This window comes from Dipteris shenzhenensis, chromosome 30 (assembly GCF_047967505.1).
Source record: "Dipteris shenzhenensis isolate YYH24624 ecotype China chromosome 30, Dip_SZ_1.0, whole genome shotgun sequence".
Classification (NCBI taxonomy): Eukaryota; Viridiplantae; Streptophyta; class Polypodiopsida; order Gleicheniales; family Dipteridaceae; genus Dipteris; species Dipteris shenzhenensis.
Genome location: NC_141625.1, coordinates 6,377,913 through 6,394,999, shown reverse-complemented (window position 1 = coordinate 6,394,999; position 17,087 = coordinate 6,377,913). Strand labels below are relative to the sequence as shown.

The following is a 17,087-nucleotide window of genomic DNA, read 5'->3' as shown; positions in this document are numbered from 1 at the left end:
CTGCGTCGATGAAGGTTCCCCTCAAATATTTCAAGGAATAACCTTGATGTCTAGGAGAAAGCCCGGCAATCAAAGCCCTGGTTTCATGACAATGGGATTCGCATTTTTGCGCGGAGAAGATGATCTGAGCAGGATCGACATACGGATTGCGCATGGAAGAACCTGCTTCATTTATGAGAGAGGAGACAGAATATAAGAACAGGGCGAGGCCTCTCCGGTTCTAAAGCGAGACCTGGGAGCTCGCTTCATTTATGAGAGAGGAGACAGAATATAAGAACAGGGCGAGGCCTCTCCGGTTCTAAAGCGAGACCTGGGAAAGTAGCCATTTTTGAAGCAGCTCTTCCTGGGTGCGCAATCAGACATGACGCTGGTGATCGGAGATCCAGTCCCTGTTGGGCTGTTCGCCTTTGCTCTCACATGCTTCGTGCTATCGTGCTACACCGCCGGAATTCCCAGCATCCATCGGCCCATCACCGATCCCGTGAACGTAATTGTAGGACTGGCAGTATTCTACGGTGGCTCTGTCCAGATAATCGTCGGAGTGCTCGAGATGCTCCGACAAAAAACCGCCTCCGCAACAATCTTCGTCTCGTACGGAGCCTACTGGCTCTCCTATTCCACTATCCTCATCCCTTTTTTCGGAGTCACCGCTGCTTACCAGAACGTCGATCCTCGGATCCTCTCCAACGCCATCGGCATCTACCTCGTGGGCTGGGCGATTTGGACCCTGATTCTGCTCCTGGCAAGCCTGCGCGACCCCATCGGCATTGTGCTACTTTTCGGTTCAGCTTTACTCACCTTTCTGATGCTATCGGCAGCAGAGTTCCTGAGGGGCGACGTACTTATTCACAGGGCTGCTGGCTTCAGCGGTGTACTCACTGGGATTGTGGCTGGTTACAACGCAATGGCTGGCCTACTGGCAAACATGGAGACGTTGCCATGGACCAAGGCCAAGGGAAACGCCTCGGCAGACTGGGATCCGGAGAACGTCGCCGATGCCAGGATGAAATTAAAGGCATTGGAAGCACACACTCAGACGCCAGGATTAACGACATTGAACGCAATACATGGAACCACGAGTCCGTCCGAGGATGGAAGACATTGAAGACCGACGAAAAAGCCAATTCTTTCGGTTTAGCGGGTGATCTGCAATGGAACTCTGAACTTTGAAGCATCAGGAAAGCTCGTTCCAACCTCTAGCATAGTTTTAGTCTCACCTAAATCTAAGTTCTAATCTAGCAAGTATGGCCGCCTCATGCTTGATTTCTCCACAGGCCCTCTTTCTCCTCCCCTTTCCTCTTCTCGACTTTCTACAACTACGTGTAGCATCGCTGTAATGGTTCCACCGCCTTGTTTAAGATTTCAGTAGATTGTGTTCTCATCTAAGTTAAATCGAATTATACCAACTCTTAACATGCTACTTTTCATGTTCAACATTCTTAATGTAGATTTGCCACAATTTGAAATCAGGAATCCTCCATTCTTTAGCAGTAGGAGTGAAATGTGAGGAGAGGAGAGGGCACAAAGTGAGTGAAGGTAAAAATGGGGAAACGAGAGGTGAGAGAATGGAGGAGAGAAGAAACGTGAAGATGAGAGGGCTGAAAGAGATTGACCTTGTGGGTGATCTAAAGAGTAAGGGTCCTTGCTAATAAGGAAGTAGGGAGGTGATGTAAATGAGAGAAAGCAACCCCTTTTTGTATTTTCAATGAACCCGGTGCATGAGCTTCAACATTTGATACTTTTAGTCTTAAAAAAATGAGTACCTAGAAATATGTAAACATATCACATGAGATCACTAGAAGGGGTTTTCTAATTCACAAATCATATAATTTCAAGTTTTATAAAGAAACAGGAACGTAGGAAGGAGATGTAAGTGTTTAAATATTACCCCTTCAACACATATTGTATAATGATTTGTAGTACTACAAACCCAAAGTGAGCACCACTCCTAACAACACTAAGTAGTTTCGGGCAAGTAGTTTATTGAGCTAGAATATATTTAAATGAATTTATTGTCATTTCCTAGAAATTGAGAAATATTATTTGCCATTGAGAAAATTTTGACACGTGGTCCAAGAAGAGTTGATATTGTCAATTTATTGTATTATATCTATTTAAAAAGATGACCTAATTTTCAAAATGAATTAAGAAGATAGGTTTATTTAAAGTTTAAAATGGAAATTAAAAAATGAAGTGAACAGAATGTGACAATAGAAATACCTTTTTTTGGTTTAATGAATGAAGGTGACTATTTTGTTGAAAAGTTGGTATTTGAGTGCATATTTAATCTGTAAAATAAATGTGAAAATGTGTTAAAAATATTAAAATTATTTGAAAATTAGTTTTAATGTAAAGATTTAAAATGATAATTGAGATTATTGTGTTGAATAAATGTAAGGCGATTTGCATATAAAAGATGCATACATTTATATGTATTTGAACACGTACCTGTATAATTTTGTCATGGATTGATATAATGTAAGATCAAATAATGATGTCGTTAAATGATGAGTTTATGTTTGAGGGTGATGTTAAGTTAGAAAGATGACTTGCAACTTGAGAAGTATTAATTATGAAATCGAGAAGAGCACAATAATAGTAGAAATGCTTGAAGTAGACTACAATAGTATTATAAGAGTTCTAAGTAACAATACTTGAAATTATGTGTAGTGTACTAAAAAGTAGTTATTATTAGACTTGTTAGAAATGGAGTTATATTGCACCAAAAACATGACGTTTTTAAAAGCATGAATTAACAATAGTTCATACATGAAATTTTTTATGTGTACCTAAAAAAAGTAGTAATGCTTTGAAAAGTTAAAAAAAAAAAAATGCTATAAATTAAGAGTTCTGCAAGAGTATGACTTAACTATAGTTTGAAATAGGAAGTCCTTTACATGAAAGTGGGTTTCTACGTAAATATACTAGATTATGTCTCTATTTTTTAGAAAGTAATATTTTTTTGTAGATGCTAGATTTCCACTGAGGATATTATAGCCATATGACGAGTCGGTTGTGTTGAGTTCACTTATGAATTTCTCCTCGAGTGTATCTGCTTTGCATTTTTTGTTTGTGATGGCTAGGATTTCTTTTTTGAAGTTCGAGTGAAACGATTTGTGCCTGTTAACATCATGTTTCATTTTTAAAGGAGGATTGGTTTGGTGTTGTGCTAGCCATTTTTCAAGATTACTAGTTTATCCAATATATCGTTTTTCTGTAGCAATACATAGAATAAAATATACGTAATATGGGCCTTTTGTGCCTTTTTCTTTGTCTTCTTCACGATTTCCTATGTCAAATAAAGTATGATGAGGTTTTTTATGTGTGCTAAAAAATGAAGTTTATATGTACTATAAGGTATGGAGTCAAGAATATATCTATAGGTATTGCATGTACTATAAGGTATGAAGCCAAGAATTTACCTATAGGTGGCTGAAATATATTATTCTTTGGCGAAGTTGGGAAAATTTTAAAATGCTGACCATATGCTTCCTTTGCAAAATTCAAATCAATAATGGCACTTATACCTTCTATGGTAATCGGCAACTCATTTCCTTTTTTTGGATTGAATATTTGGAACATGTTGTTGAACTCCGCTAGTATCACATTTCCTATCTTACGATCTATTTTGAGGAGTTCGGCTCAGCTGACATTGTACCCAAAGTGCAGCACTTCAAGGCAATAAGCTGAAATTCCTTCTTCTGTTCTCAACATCATTAGAGTAATGATATCGTCCTCATTTGTGATTTTTTGAATTATGTACTTAGTTAGACCCTGCATTATATTTGAATTGATATTATGTATATGTTTTTTATCTTTTCTTGAAACATGAAAAGTATATGCATTTTTTATAAATAAACTTGATTTTAATAACCATCATCCTCATTTCTTTGTCCCCATGTTCTGCCTTCCATTGTTCTACTTCATATTGATTGTTGTCCATGAAATTCCTAAGGTCTTGTAGTGTGCTCCATCCATAAATGTATTCGTGTGGTCCTTTCTAGCCATGTTTGCAAGACGCATCTGAGCTATATACAAGAAATAAGTTTGTCCCTTTGTTCTTTTTGTTGATTTGTCTTGATCTTGTTGAGTTAATCCGGCCTTATTTTTAAATTGATTGAACATTTGCAAAATAGTAACCTAGCACTTTGCATTTTGCACATAGTACTTTACATTTATCACATAACCACACATAGTGTGTGGGGGAAGAGTTGGCACACTTCCTCTCCAAAAATTATAAGACCAAGGAATGTTCCCTGCCTTAGATTCATATCATTTTGCATTTAGCACATAGTATTTGGCATATGGGACTTTTCATTTAGCACATCGTACTTTAAACTTGCACAAAGCAGTTTCAATTTAGCACTTAGCAATTTGAATTTTGCACATAGCACTTCGTATTTTCCACATGGTACTTCACATTTAGCACACATAACCACATGTATAGTGTGGGGGGAGACTTGGCACACTTCCTCTCCAAAAATTATAAGACCAAGTAATGCGCCCTTCCTTGGGTTCATATCATTTTGCATTTTGCACATAGTATTTTGCAGATAGCATCATGTAGCAATTTGAATTTGGGATATAGAACTTTGCATTTTGTACATAACACTTTTCATTTAGGTCATGATGTTAAAATATATTTTACTATTAAAGACACAAAATAGGATCTTCATAATGAATTAAGAGATTTTCTATTGTTCAAGAAATTTATTGAAATTACCATCACGAATTTGTGTTATTTGAATGCTAATATAAGAAGTTTCTTTTTCTTTTCTACTAACTGATGTTTTCATGTCTGTGAAATTAGTTAAATGCTACCATATAAGTACCTATTGTATTTATGTTTTCCCAAATCATAATCCAATGAACACCTTGCAAATTACAAATTGAATAGAGCTGCAAAATAAATTCGAACATATTTTACAAAGATAAGAATTTAAAATTTGAGATTTCTTTCTTTAAATTTTAGAAATGAGATAACCAATTATTGTATTATAGAACTAGATAGCACTTTGCATTTTATGAATAGCTAAAGTTAAAGAATTTAACAAAGATTGGAATTCAAAAAATATAATCTTGACTTTGCATTCTAAAAATGAGATAACTAATTATTTTATTATATAATTAAATAGTGCTCTGCATTTTTTAAATAACCACATGTTTTGCTTTCAAAAAATTAAAATTTACATTGCAAAATAAAAATATCAAAGTTCCAATTCAAATCCTTTATAAGATTCCTCAAGATAAAAAACTATGCTGACATCTTATCATCATTTCTATGTAAATGTTAAGAAGACCTTTAATTTTGTCATCACAAATTTCTCTCCTTATCATCATTCCTATGTAGAAGTTAAGAAGACCTTTAGTTTTTTCATCACTAATTTCTCGTTTGAGAAATGAATGCTAGATTATGTGTTTCTTGTTTTTTTTTCTCGTAAAAAAGGAGATTATGGCTTTATAAGCTTCCAAAAACTCTGAGCTATAGTAGCACAAAACTTTGAGTATTTCTTGTTTCAAGTCTACTACAAAAGCAATTGAGAGTGGCATCCGATGAAAAACGACCATATTCCTAGACAACCAGATCCTACTAATAAGAATTCCCCTAGTAACTATTAAGATTGTGTGTCTTATATCATTTGCAAGGAGAGTTATAGAACGAGTATAGAACAAGTGGGCTGCAATTATGGCAAAATTGTAGTGATAACGAGCTTCAAAAAGTTGTTGAATTGTCACTATACATTCTCAAATAGCAAATCTAGCCTAGCCAAGTAGCGACAATATCTATATACAAACACTTGCTAGCTAGAACATATCTTAGACTTTAGTACTAAGTAGTGATTCGTGAGCCTGTCACATCAATCTTTAAAGGAAGCCCAAGTTCCCAAGTTCCCAAATCCCACCGGCACCTTTCAAGGCTCAAGCCTCAATGTTTGCAGAATCCAAAATCAAGATGGGAGCAACATGTGGATCTTGAAAATTTGGATAAGTAGTCCTCCATACTTTATGAAACCTCAAGTACTCTAGTGTTCTTATACGAGGCCTATGGTGAAGTTTCTAAAGATTTTAAAGAGATTTGATAGCAACTGGAAGAAGCAGATAGAGTATCATTAGCCATCACCACATATAATATCTGGAGGCTCGTATGTTCACAGTCCCAAGATGAGGTAAGAAGGAATCAAGAAATAGTTTTCTCATGTACAATATGAGACTATGATATTAACTAATGGAAATTTTGATGCGGCAGGGTCATAAGTGCACCATATTCCTTACGCACATTATAGATGAGTACAAGATCCTATGACCTCAGTGTGGCCACCCTCCTATGCATGTTTTTTGCTTTAGGGTGTCTATGCATGAAAGAATTATATGCAAATCTTGTCATTTACCAATGCTCATGTCATATATACAACAACTATGCTTTCCTGTTGTAGCTATCTATCCACACAAAGTAGTCATTTCATGTAAATTGGCCAATACAAGAAAGGCCATGAGTTTTAATGGAGGAAAGATGCAATGCCGATGCTCACGCCTTGATTAAGGGAAGAAGCAGGTCCCTCATGAAGGGAGGAAGAAGCCCAATCCTAAGCCATAGGCTGATGGTTTTACAAAACACTTATCTATCAACACTTTGAATACCATTCTACCATGAAAGTTCTTGTGTGTTTAGTAATGTTTGGCAATATTGTTTCATTCTACATAATTTGTTCATTCTACCAGAGTTTTAGCAATGAGAACCCAATTCTCCTTTATACATTCTATCACCAAAACCTTCATCAAATGAAACTCCATGCACACGGCCTTTGACTCGGCTCCAAAACTTCTACGACCTGCAGCCACCCGACTTTGCATATCCGAGGCACCTATCATATCCTAAGGCCTTCTGCTAAGGTCTAAGCACCTATGCGGCTCTTTTGAGCCTCCTCCATCTCCAACACAGTCCGACAGTCGGCAGCAGCTCTAAGGCCATCGCCTCTCCAGTGCCAAAATTCCTCTCCATTGACTAGCTCTAGGCGGCTCATCAAGCCAAGCCACTCCTCCATTCTAGGTGGCTACTACAGCAAGCTCTCCTTTGTTGCTTCAAACAATATGCGGCTCCATCTATGTCAACAAGAGCCTCCAAGGCATGCTCCCCTGCTACACAACGAATGTGGCACGGACTCACGATACATGTTCGATTGAGCTCGTAGCAATCCCCAGGAAGCTGATCATCGAGTTCTTGAACGGTGGACGCATCCAAGAGCTCAAAGCTCCGGCAGCCTCCAAGCTTGCTCTTAAACTTTGCCCACCGACGGACCTCTCCAACAAACATCAGTCGGATACATCTACAGGGACCTCAACTTAGAGGTGTGAGCTACACCAAAACCTTCAGCAAATGAAACTCCATGCACACGGCCTTTGACTCAGCTCCAAAACTTCTACGACTTGTAGCCACCCGACTTTGCATATCCGAGGCACCTATCATATCCTAAGGCCTTCTGCTAAGGTCTAAGCACCTATGCGGCTCTTCTGAGCCTCCTCCATCTCCAACACAGTCCGACAGCCGGTAGCAGCTCTAAGGCCATCGCCTCTCCAGTGCCAAAATTCCTCTCCATTGACTCCAACAGAGCTCTAGGTGGCTCATCAAGCCAAGCCACTCCTCCATTCTAGGTGGCTACTACAGCAAGCTCTCCTTTGTTGCTTCAAACAATATGCGACTCCATCTATGTCAACAAGAGCCTCCAAGGCGTGCTCCCCTGCTACACAACAAATGTGGCATGGACTTATGATACATGTTCGATCGAGCTCGTAGCAATCCCCAGGAAGCTGATCATCGAGTTCTTGAACGGCGGATGCATCCAAGAGCTCAAAGCTCCGGCAGCCTCCAAGCTTGCTCTGAAACTTTGCCCACCAATGGACCTCTCCAACAAACGCTTCTATCAAGCCATGATGCGCAACTTTCAACAGCAGCAGCAAATAGAGGAGAAACAATGAGCAAGGGTGTAGGGAGGCGAGGCCTGGAGGGCAAAAACTGAGCTACCTACCAAGGCAATGGAGGTTGAAGAGGCAAAAGTACAGGGCATAAGATAGGGAAAAAGTCATGTGCAGGATAGGAAACCCATTTTCCCATGCTTCCCCATTTCCCCCCTCCATTTTTGGGGATAAAATTGGCTCCATTTCTTCATGGTTAAGAAAACATAGAGTATGGTCAACTGTGTGAAAAGCCCTCACTCATGGGATAGGCCACATGTGTACACATACTTGGGAGGACAATTAATTTCTACTTTTGTTGGCAAGCCAACTAACCTAATTACTTTATAACATCTTTCCCAAGCCCAAATCTATCATGGTTTCCTTAGTTATTAGGTTCACCGCCACTGATCCATAGTGTATTAAGGCATTTGTAATGGTGTCATTCAATGCACATCTTTGCTTTGATAGTTCTAGGGTCATCGTCTCTCATAGATTGTCCCAAGACTTACACATAGCGGTCACATGACTTCCTATCACAAATTTTGAAGGAAGGATTCTATAAGAAATTCATTATTCAAATAGCGGTCACACAGTCGCAATATTGAAAAGACACATGTATATTACACTACTATAGACACTAGAATAAAATAGTAAACCTATATTAAAGAGAGAATGATTTAATGATATATTTGTTTTATATTATGAAAGACTGTTTATATCATGACTTACAAGGTTGGATCTCAAGTTCCTTGATTTGAACCACCCTTAAAACCAACATTCTTGGATCTACAACATTGGGACTCCATGTAGCCTTCCATTACTCCATTTTTTATTTAATCCTCTGATAGATAGTCTCTTTGTCTTTGGGTGATTGGGCAATTTTGCAAAGTGTGTAAAGCAAAGTGTACTAGAAAGATAGAGTGAATATTTACAAATGCCAAAAGAGAATAAGGACAACTTAGGAGAACCAGCTTGTGGTCAAAATCAAAGAGTGAAAGAGTGAGAGGGTATAGGTGTGGGTGTGGTGGTGTTCATGTGGCCATGTTATGCTTAATTTGCTTGTAGGAATGCATTACTATGGAACATTTCTTACACCTTTTTCCATAGCCTTTTCTCTTATTTTCTCTAAACATTAGCCCCTTTAATTAGCCATGATTAGTTCTTTGATTACCATAATTAACAATAAGAATCACCATCAATGAAGGAGACCTAGTGTTAGTTTTGGGGCTTAGTTCATGAACACCCAGTGACTGACTTATCAAATGAATATTTGTGTGTCATTTCTACATCGGGTCTACATCTAGGGTAAAGATTAGTTCCCCCCCCCCTCCCACCCCCCTAACTTAAATTTAAGATTAGCCAAAACATAAAAGGGCCCCCACCCCTAATGTATAAGCTTATGCATCATTTGCAAAAAACCCCCCTAGTGTACACTCACGTGATATCGTAAGGTTCCCCTTCTGAATCCCCCGGGATCGTCTATCCCTACCAACATGGAAGATGCAAGTCTAATGGTCGACCACTGTGCTCAAGGGAGGGATGCAAATGAAAAAAAGTGCTCTTTTTCCCAACTCCATACACGAGTTTGCCGACTTAGTGATCAAGCTCCCGACAATCACTCCTCAAAGGTCTGTTCGATGCTATTGGAAAATTTGCATCTTTTGCTTCTTGGATTAGCGCACCATTTTCTGACTTTATAGGCACATCAGTAACATGACTATCACTTTAACTACTGCATAACAGGATTTGAACCAGTCGAGTAGAGTACAACTCACCCCTTCTGAGATTTATTATTGTGACCTCTACGACAAATGCATGAAAAGAAGTGCAAACAACCAGTATGCTTGTAGTGCCGTGGAACATAGTTATGAGTTCTGATTGTCGAGGTTATCACGCGGTTGGGATGGTTAAAGCAGGATTATAGGCAGCATTCCCACTAAAAATGCAACCCCACTGGATTCGACAGTGACAGTGGGAAAATCTATTGTGAGTGTGCAAATTTTGAATTAGGCAAGGAATAAATAAATATGAGGGCATTCGGATAGAGAGGATGATGGGAAAGTTGTGCTCAAGAACCAGTCAAGCTCACACAATTGGCCGATTATTCGTGACTAAAAATTTGAGAATGCATTATGATTAAAGAGATGAAAGAGCCGACAGATTCCAGAATGGACCAATACGAAATCATGGGGCGCATTTGGCTTCGCAATACTGGTTTATCACAGGCTTGAAAAGAAAAAGGGGAGATGCACCACATACCACCCAGAAGATAATTGTGAGGCTTCACGATGCACAATCCCACTTCCTGCACAGGACATGCAGCTGGTTGGCATTTCCATGAAGATTGCAGATATAGAGATCAAGAGAGAAAGGCTAATAAAAGCTAGAGCACACATCTTGATAGGACAAACTGATGCCCACGCGGGGCTAGATGGCTAATGTGGGTATGGGATTGGGTTGGGAACGTGGGTGGGCTAATATAGACATGGTAGAAGAGGGGGTTTCTTGATTCTTCCACTGTCACCCTTTGCTCATTCATCAATGTGCATCCCTAAAGCAAGTTGGGAGAGAGGGGATTACAACATGTTATGTATCCCCACAGAATTGGATTATATTTGGACAATCTCTAGGGACATATCTTACCTTACTTAGCACTCCATGAGGACATCCAGAGGTGCAAGTAGCTAGGAGAGGTCTTGCTCATATGGGACTTCAATGCCAAGACCAACAACATGTGTGTGTGTGTGTGTGTGTGTGTGTGTGTGTGTGTAAAAATAGAAAGAGAGTATGTCTCCCTATACACTGATACATACATTTAGTTTAGTTCATTTCTTCTTATTTGTTGTCATAAATCTATAGAATCTTCCACTATACAAGATTGTGAGACTGGATAGATGGCTTAAGTGTACTAAATGTAGAGAATGCTTGAGGGGTAGATTTATATTTAAAGCCTCTATTGACTGGCAAGTTCTTTGCATTGTGATAAATTTCTAAACATATAAATGCATAGAAGTACATGATGAAATTAAAGTTAGATTTTCACACACACACATACACACAACTAAATATAAATGCATAGAAGTACATGATGAAATTAAAGTTAGATTTTCACACACACACACACACACACACAACTAAATATGTGACTTACTACATATTCACTACTCTAGCTCTATTCATTAATTTAGTTGAATTTTTACCTACTTTTTGTGATCATAAACTGCAACTAAAGAAATACTTAAAATATCTAACAAGACACCTTCTACCAGGCTGTTATAGAAAATTTTATTCTTTAATTTTGTGTCATTTTAATCATTTGATTATTCTTGCTAAGAATCTACTTGTTGTTTCTGTTTACCTATGTATGTAGTGTCCTTCCATGTTCTTGTTGAAGATAGAAGCATGAAGAGATATACCCCTACTATAGACTTGATGAGGGGTAGACATATTGCTAATGATGGGCCTACCATAGGCTTAAGTTAGCCAAATGGACACTGGATATAAGGGCACAAGTCTTCTTTTGGTGCTTAATTCTATAGATCTAGCCAAAATTTTAAATTGTATATATAATATGTTGGCAAAAGATTCCAAATATATTTATTCATTATATAAAACTTTGGTGAATTTTCATGGACTTTATTTATAATTTTATAATCTTAAAGGCTAAACCTAGCTCTTTTTTTAATTTTAGTTTCAAATTGTGGCGAATATACTAAGCTTTTATTTTTATAAAAGCATATAAAATTTCACAAGCCATATAAAACTTTCGCTTATTAACGAAACTAATGCGAAAAAATCATCCCTGGTCCCTGGCCAGCAACAACAATAGCGTTGACTCTCTATCAAAGACTAGGTTTAGAGCTAGGAGGGTATTTGGGAATTCAAAGCCCGACGTTCTCAATGTTTTAGAGAAGAGAGAAAGGCTCTGAAGCCTTATTGTATAGAACGTTTATTTTATATGAATACAGATATACTTTTTATATAGTGTCCCATTTTGTGTTCTTTTACAAAATTTATTTTATACTTTCATTGTATTTTGTAACTTTAATTGTTGTTGGCATTAATATTTTCATTCACTATTATGTTCGAAAGCATGCTATATAAAATTTTGCGCTATAATGGTCATTTTTTAGCAATCCAGTATGAATCTCATCATGGCGTAGAAGGCAATACGTGACATAGCGGGTTTGGCAAGTCAAATAGGCTCCATATGCGGAATAGCGGGTTTTGACATTTTTGAGCTCCCCGCACAATGCCGAACACATTTGCCTTCTGCACCACGGCAAAAAAACATCATTTGACCACTCAAATTATCACTGTTACTCTTGCAAGAAAGAATGTCATTTCCCCACTGTAGGCTTCCCTTTTGCATCGTCTGAGAGGGTGCAATACAAGCATGTCCATTTTGCATCTGCACCTGTATCACAACCATACAAGCACTTGAGGGTCTTCAAATCACCAGCTCTCCAAAACCCACTTCAATGTCTCGTGGCACTCCTTTGGGGTCTCAAAGGCTGCAAGCCACCATATGTCCTTCTCAGATTGGACTGAGAAACCCTGCTCAACTTCCTCATCCCCTTGAGCAAAATGCAAGGCATCATTTATAATACAAATGCTCACCCTCTCTAGCTTGTGCTCTTTTACCAACTGAGCTTCATCCATTTTTATAACAAATACTAGCTTGCCATCTGCACAATGAAAGAGAAATACAGTAAGGATATAGAAATAAGAAGAAATAAAGTTGAATGCGAAGAGGGAATTTCTCTTACCTTCTTCTCTCATCCCATAGAATTTGACCATGTCTCTCTGCAAATTCTCTACATCCATGTCAACATTATTGAAAGTATTCATCTTAAAGGTTGTGTGGATAAAAAAGTAAATATGTTTTTTACTTGTTGCATGCTGATGGGGGTAGGTGCATAGCTAAGTACATAGCACATGGGTGGAGACTTTGAGTTATGGACACTCTCATATATTTTCTTGAGATGGTATATGCTTCTACATGGACTCAAGGGAAATGATGAGCCCAAAGTGTGGGTGTAGCAGGCACTCCAGAGCACATAGTATCCAGTGTTATGGTGTTGGTTGGATGAGTATTCATTTGGGCATATGTGTTTGTAGTCTCATTGTAATGTCATATGACATTGATGTATGAATGAGGGTGAAGTATGTGATGCCATATGTGGCATGCACTCATTAAATTCCTGCAAAGGGTGTGTCAAAAGTTGGGATTTTGGGCATCAATGGCCTTGGAAGAGTGGTGAAAATAAGGTGATGATGTGGCTATGATAAAAAAGAAAGCATGCAATGTGGCTACATGAGGATGAAGAAGAAGCTTCTGAAAGGCGATGTGGCGACATGGAGCTTGGGCTTGGGGGAAGATTCGAGAAGGAAATCATGGGCACACGCGGGAAAGGATGGCAGAATAAAGGAGTCGAGGAGCGGCTGCTAGTGTAGAGGATGGGCGACGAAGGGAGAGGATAAAGCGATCGGGGAAGCTCAGACGACGGGTGTGGAGGCTCGTAGAAGCAGGAAGACTACCTAAGGGTGATCTCCATGAGCTCATGGAGGAGAGCAGGTGAACAAATCTTAGTTGGCTAAGGGGGTCGCTGGGAAGGGCGCCATCTACCGGAGAAGCTTTGGAGCAAGCGGGGGGGTCATTTGTCATTTGTTCTATGAAGAGGGGGTCTCGATGGAGGAGGAGAGGACCACAGGTGATGGGAGATTCATGAGCAAGGGAGGAGGCATGTGAGCTCACAGAAGGGAGCTTCTTGTGCAGGAGAAGCTTTGGAGCAAGCAGGGGGGGTCATTTGTCATTTGTTCTGTGAAGAGGGGGTCTTGATGGAGAAGGAGAGGACCACAGATGATGGGAGCTTCATGAGCAAGGGAGGAGACATGTGAGCTCACAAGAGGGAGCTTCTTGTGCAGGAGAAGAAGGTCGTCGTAGATACAAAAGAAGGGAGGGTCACAGACGGGGCGCAAAATGAATGAGGGTGCATGGTGGAAGGATGGTGAGGGCAACAGGATCAGGGGGCCGCTGCATGGAGAGAAGAAGGGGGTTGAGAACTTGAACGTGGCTGGAGGTGGCCAAGATTTGCAAAGAAAGGGGGACCGAGAATATACAAAGGCAGAGAGGCCTTTGGCTAGGATCTCTACAAAGGAGGTGGAGCACAGGAATGATGTGGGCTTGTAGGCGGGGGTAGGAAGCTGATCACGGGGGCTGCAGGTTGCTAAAAAAGGAGCTCGATGAGCAGAAGAACCAGGGGAGGAGAACCGTAAGCTAGGGGACTTAATGGAGGGTCACTACTACAGAGAAGGAGAGCTTGGGGGAATATCTTGGGCGAAAGGGAGAGTTACTGAAAAGAGGAAGACGTGGAGAGGTCGATTGTTATGTATTGGAGAAGCTTCTTGGTAAAGTTGATGACTTGGAGGCTAGGAATGCCTTGAACTAGAGGGTGTGCGGTGAGCTGGGTATTGCATGGAGGAAAGTGTCAGGAGTGTTGTAAAGAGAGCATGGGCTTGCATTAGTTGTGGGTTGAGCCTTAGCTAGGGATAGCGAGCTATTACACGCGAGCTTGGTTCACTTCAGATTCAAATAATTTAGATGAGAACTCATAGATAGCAAACCTTGTATATGAGATGTGTGAAGGCCTTAAGAGGTTGTGGATGGTGAATAATTGTAGTTGTGGACTATGCTCACGGAGATGGTTTCTAAAAGATGTGACAATAGCACTTGAAGATCAAGGAGTTGGCATATAGAGCATAGGAGAGACTAAAGCAACTAACACTTTTCCAACAACTCAATGCTCATATCCTTTAGTGAGTCTATTGATGATGACTTTATTGATATTTCATAGTCCCTCATATGGCTGCAAGTTGTATATTCATGCCTATGGGTCTCACTATATACGCATGTCCTAGCTCATTGCTATGTCAAAAGCTTTTATTGATTTGCTTTCTCTTCATCAAGATCCTAGGTATTCATTGCCTCATATAAAGTTGCAAACATATCGCATGCCTTTTTTAATCTTTTCATTGTATTTAACTATCCAAGCACATCTTGTACATTTTTCTTTCTCAAATGGTAATTGTATTTGTCCTTCCTATCCGATTAAATTGTGCATGTGAAATACATTATCTATGGATTACTCTTGGATTACCAATAGCTAGTTTGTTAATGTACCATCAGTATATTCCCATTTGTCATCCAATAAACCAATGTACATTCCCAAGTAATGTGATTTGAGTTGTCTAGATTCACTAAAATCTCAAGATTAATGTTTCTTGTAGTTGACATGATTTGGGTGTCAAATGACCTGTATACAAACCCGAGGTCAAAAAGTGATGTTTTGGACTAACAGTATAAGAAAAGGAGAAGAAAAGATACAAAATTGATTAGAATTATCTCAATACTATAACTTCCAATATGTGTCATTAGTAATCAAAAGAAAGTGAAGTGTCACTTCAAAACGTGGGATTGCATCACATACACAATAATTCTTCTGCATTCAAAGTGGGTTTTATTTTCCTACAATCAAAACATCCACATTGCTTGAAATTATACTTAGTAACATTAATACCACTTCACCCATATGTGGGAGAACCTAAGTGTCATTTGAAAGCATAGGATTGCATAATACATAGAGCAATATTACCACATTACTGTTAGCTCACCCATCTGTCAAGAAACTCAAGTGTCATTTGAAATCATAGGATTTCATAATACATAGAGCAATATTATTATATTCAAAATGGGACTTCTTTTCACAAGTATCACCAAGCTCCATCAAAATGGTCTTTTAAATCATATTCTACTCCTCTTGACACTCATCATCAACAAAGTAAATGCGAGCTCGTGGCCTATCTGAATGCCTCTCATCATATCTTCTTTCAGTTGACATGAATCTTGCCATTTCTTCTGCATAGCATGGTAACAAACTACAATCAAACATACATTTGAAACCATAGTAAGTCAAAACGTTAAAGACACAATAATAACAATCCAAAAATATCCAAATGTCATCAAAGAAAGATCTAAATTTAGTACCATACTAATCATCATATGGATTTGTGATGGGGTCCACTCTATCTTCATTCCCATCGCCATCATGCTCTGACCTCACCCGTTTCCTGGAATGGTGGTCTGCTACAAGTGGCTCAACAATGGTAGCCATAATACTGCTATATGAATCAAAAGAAAAGTAAGGTCTACCAATAGCTTGACAAGCATGCATGAGGGGAGTTGTGCCACAACCCATCTCCAAAACCAATCCTCTCGGAACACATAAGAGAGACAAAAGGCACCCAACAAAGTAGCAACATCACTCAAGTCCACCTCGAGCCATCTAAGAAGACATAGGCACTATTGTCCTATCACTAAGAGGCACATAGTGAGTCCATAAATCAGATAGCAGATCAATGGAAAGGTTTTGAAATAGTGGAACACTCTCTTCCAAATAGATTGATGGATTCTTCTTAGCTCTACGTGCTAGAGCCAACATAGATGACTGCATCTGTGAATCATGCATAGAGAACCACATACCAAAGAATGACCTTAGCCAACAAGTATCATAGCATGAAAGACTACATTTGACCACACATATGGAACACAAATGAAATGTATGATTTTACCATCAAAAACTAGCATGCATACTACATGTAACATGGCATCTATCAATCCCACATAAAGAAACACATTAAAAAGTTCATGAATGTAGCATTACTGTAACACACCATGCATGGAATTGTAACATACCTTAAGAGTTATACCATGGTATTAACAGTATCCATGTGGAAGCTTGTCATGAATGACTACACGCCTGACAACTTCCAAGCCTTGAACAAATGCAAAGCGCTCCATCCAAGAAATACAATGTCCTACAATCAAATGACACTATCTCATATAAGAAAAATGGGAATAGAGGACATATAACAACAATAGTGCTAGATGTTGAACCTTACCTACCATAGGACATATAACTACCAGCTAGCCACTATCTAATAATGAAGATGCTCCAACGGCAAGTCCATAATGCACATGGTCCTCCAACAAGAGGTCCCAAACTGGGATGGGTCCTCTCTCAAGTGGAAATTCAGTGGGAAAGTCAACCAATATAAAATCCACAGCCCACTTA

General features: G+C 39.1%; 1 protein-coding gene across 1 annotated transcript; it reads left to right on the top strand.

Annotated features, from left to right (window-relative positions):
* Nucleotides 1-361: 361 nt before the first annotated feature.
* LOC147881653 (accumulation of dyads protein 2-like) lies at nt 362-1,105 on the top strand. Its single transcript, XM_087401228.1, has one exon. It carries the CDS (start codon nt 362-364, stop codon nt 1,103-1,105), a length of 744 nt encoding a protein of 247 aa, XP_087257354.1.
* The last annotated feature ends 15,982 nt before the right edge of the window (nt 1,106-17,087 follow it).

Coding starts and splice junctions, on each gene's coding strand:
- LOC147881653 (XM_087401228.1), top strand. CDS start 362: ATGACGCTGGTGATCGGAGATCCAGTCCCTGTTGGGCTGTTCGCCTTT.